Source organism: Trichosurus vulpecula, chromosome 7 (assembly GCF_011100635.1).
Source record: "Trichosurus vulpecula isolate mTriVul1 chromosome 7, mTriVul1.pri, whole genome shotgun sequence".
NCBI classification, from domain to species: Eukaryota; Metazoa; Chordata; class Mammalia; order Diprotodontia; family Phalangeridae; genus Trichosurus; species Trichosurus vulpecula.
In genome coordinates, this window is record NC_050579.1 from 195,603,526 (window position 1) to 195,605,212 (window position 1,687).

At 41.0% G+C, this 1,687-nt stretch overlaps 1 protein-coding gene across 1 annotated transcript; it reads left to right on the forward strand.

Moving 5' to 3' along the window:
- The first annotated feature begins 436 nt into the window (after nucleotides 1-436).
- Nucleotides 437-1,128, forward strand: LOC118857360 (fatty acid-binding protein 5-like). Its single transcript, XM_036768049.1, has one exon. The coding sequence runs from the start codon at nucleotides 513-515 to the stop codon at nucleotides 918-920; it is 408 nt and encodes a 135-aa protein (XP_036623944.1). The 5' UTR covers nucleotides 437-512; the 3' UTR covers nucleotides 921-1,128.
- The last annotated feature ends 559 nt before the right edge of the window (nucleotides 1,129-1,687 follow it).

A 1,687-nucleotide genomic window follows, 5' to 3' on the forward strand; every position in this document is an offset into this window, starting at 1 on the left:
CTCTCTAATCCAAGCCACTCATTTTATAAATGAGGAAACTGAAGCCCAGAGATTAAATGACTTCTCCAGGATTATTCAAGGAGACAGAAACAGGATTTGAACGCAGATCACCTGAAAACCGAATTCAAATCCTGCCCAGATCCTGGGCAAGTTACTCTGTTTGCTTTAGTTTCATCATCTTGGCCTTCCTCAAATCCAGAGATGGGATTTGAACCCAGGTTCTCTGATTCCAAATCCATCGCTTTTTCCATGATAGTTGTATTTTCCCCAACACCTATGTAGTGAGAGTTTGGGGGAATCTCAAACCCCCTCTTGTCCCCATGCAGCTTTAGCTATGGTGGACCCAAGCAGGGATTCTCTTATCCCCTCTTTCATTTAGTTACCTAGGGCTTTGTAACCCTGATGGTTTGAATTATAAAAATATTGGCCTGGGCATGCCGGTCCTCTACCTTTCAGCGGAACCCTCTGCTCTTTTCAGGGTTTCTTCCCTCCTCTTCTCGCCTGAATTCACCATGGCTCTTCCTAAGCAGCTGTTGGGCAAATGGCAACTCGTGGAAAGTAAAGGATTTGACGAGTACATGAAGGAATTGGGAGTGGGGATGGCCCTGAGGAAAATGGCCGGAGTGGCCAAACCAGATGTTTATATCTCTGAAAATGGGAGCGTATGTACCATTAAGACTGAGAGTAGCATAAAAACTTCACAATTCTCTTTTACACTTGGTGAGGAGTTTGATGAAACCACAGCTGATGGCTGGAAAACTCGGTCTGTTTGTACCCTTGAAAATGATACATTGATCCAGCGACAGACTTGGGATGGGAAGGAAACCACAATAACACGAAAAGTAGATGATGGAAAGTTATTGGTGGACTGCATTATGAACAATGTGACTTGCCACAGGGTCTATGAGAGGGCCAAGTAAAGAAATTCCATCTTCATACAGGACAGGAATTAGCTGTTATGAACGAACCAGCTCAGTTCAATGAGCAAATTCTCCAACCAAACTCTCTTGCTTTTTTCTTACTGTGGTCTGTTATCTCAGTGACTGACTACTTGCAAACAGTTTTATTTCCAAGCTTTGATGTAATTAGGATTGTTTTGGCTAGTAAATAAAGAATTATGCTGTTAAAAAAAAAATATTGGCCTGGGGGCAGGAAGGGAGTCAGAAATGTTTCCAGGTGCTTGAACTAACTGCCAGCAGTGCTTCCTCCAGTTCCTGACTTCCGTAGGGGAGCTGTGTTTTATAGCCTTTCATCCTAGTGTTATGTGTTTTTTAAAATGAGTTTTTAACTGATGTATTTTGCTTGTATGTTTTCTTTAACTTTAGATTTTAAAGTATGGATGTTAAGATCTAAAGTTTAAAAACATACACAAAAACAAAATACATCAAATAAGCCTCATCAAAAAAAACCCCACATAATACTAGTAATATATATTGGATTTTGGGCAACTAGGTGATGCAGTGGGTAGAGCACCAGGCCTGGAGTCAGTAAGACCTGAGTTCAAATCTAGACTCAGACACTTACTAGCTGTGTGACCTTGGTCAAGTCACTTAACCCTGTTTGCCTCAATTTCTTCATCTATAAAATAAACTGGAGAAAGAAATGACAAGCCACAAAGTATCTTTGCTGAGAAAACCCCAAATGAGGTCAGGAAGAGTTGGACATGACTGAACAATAACAAATATTG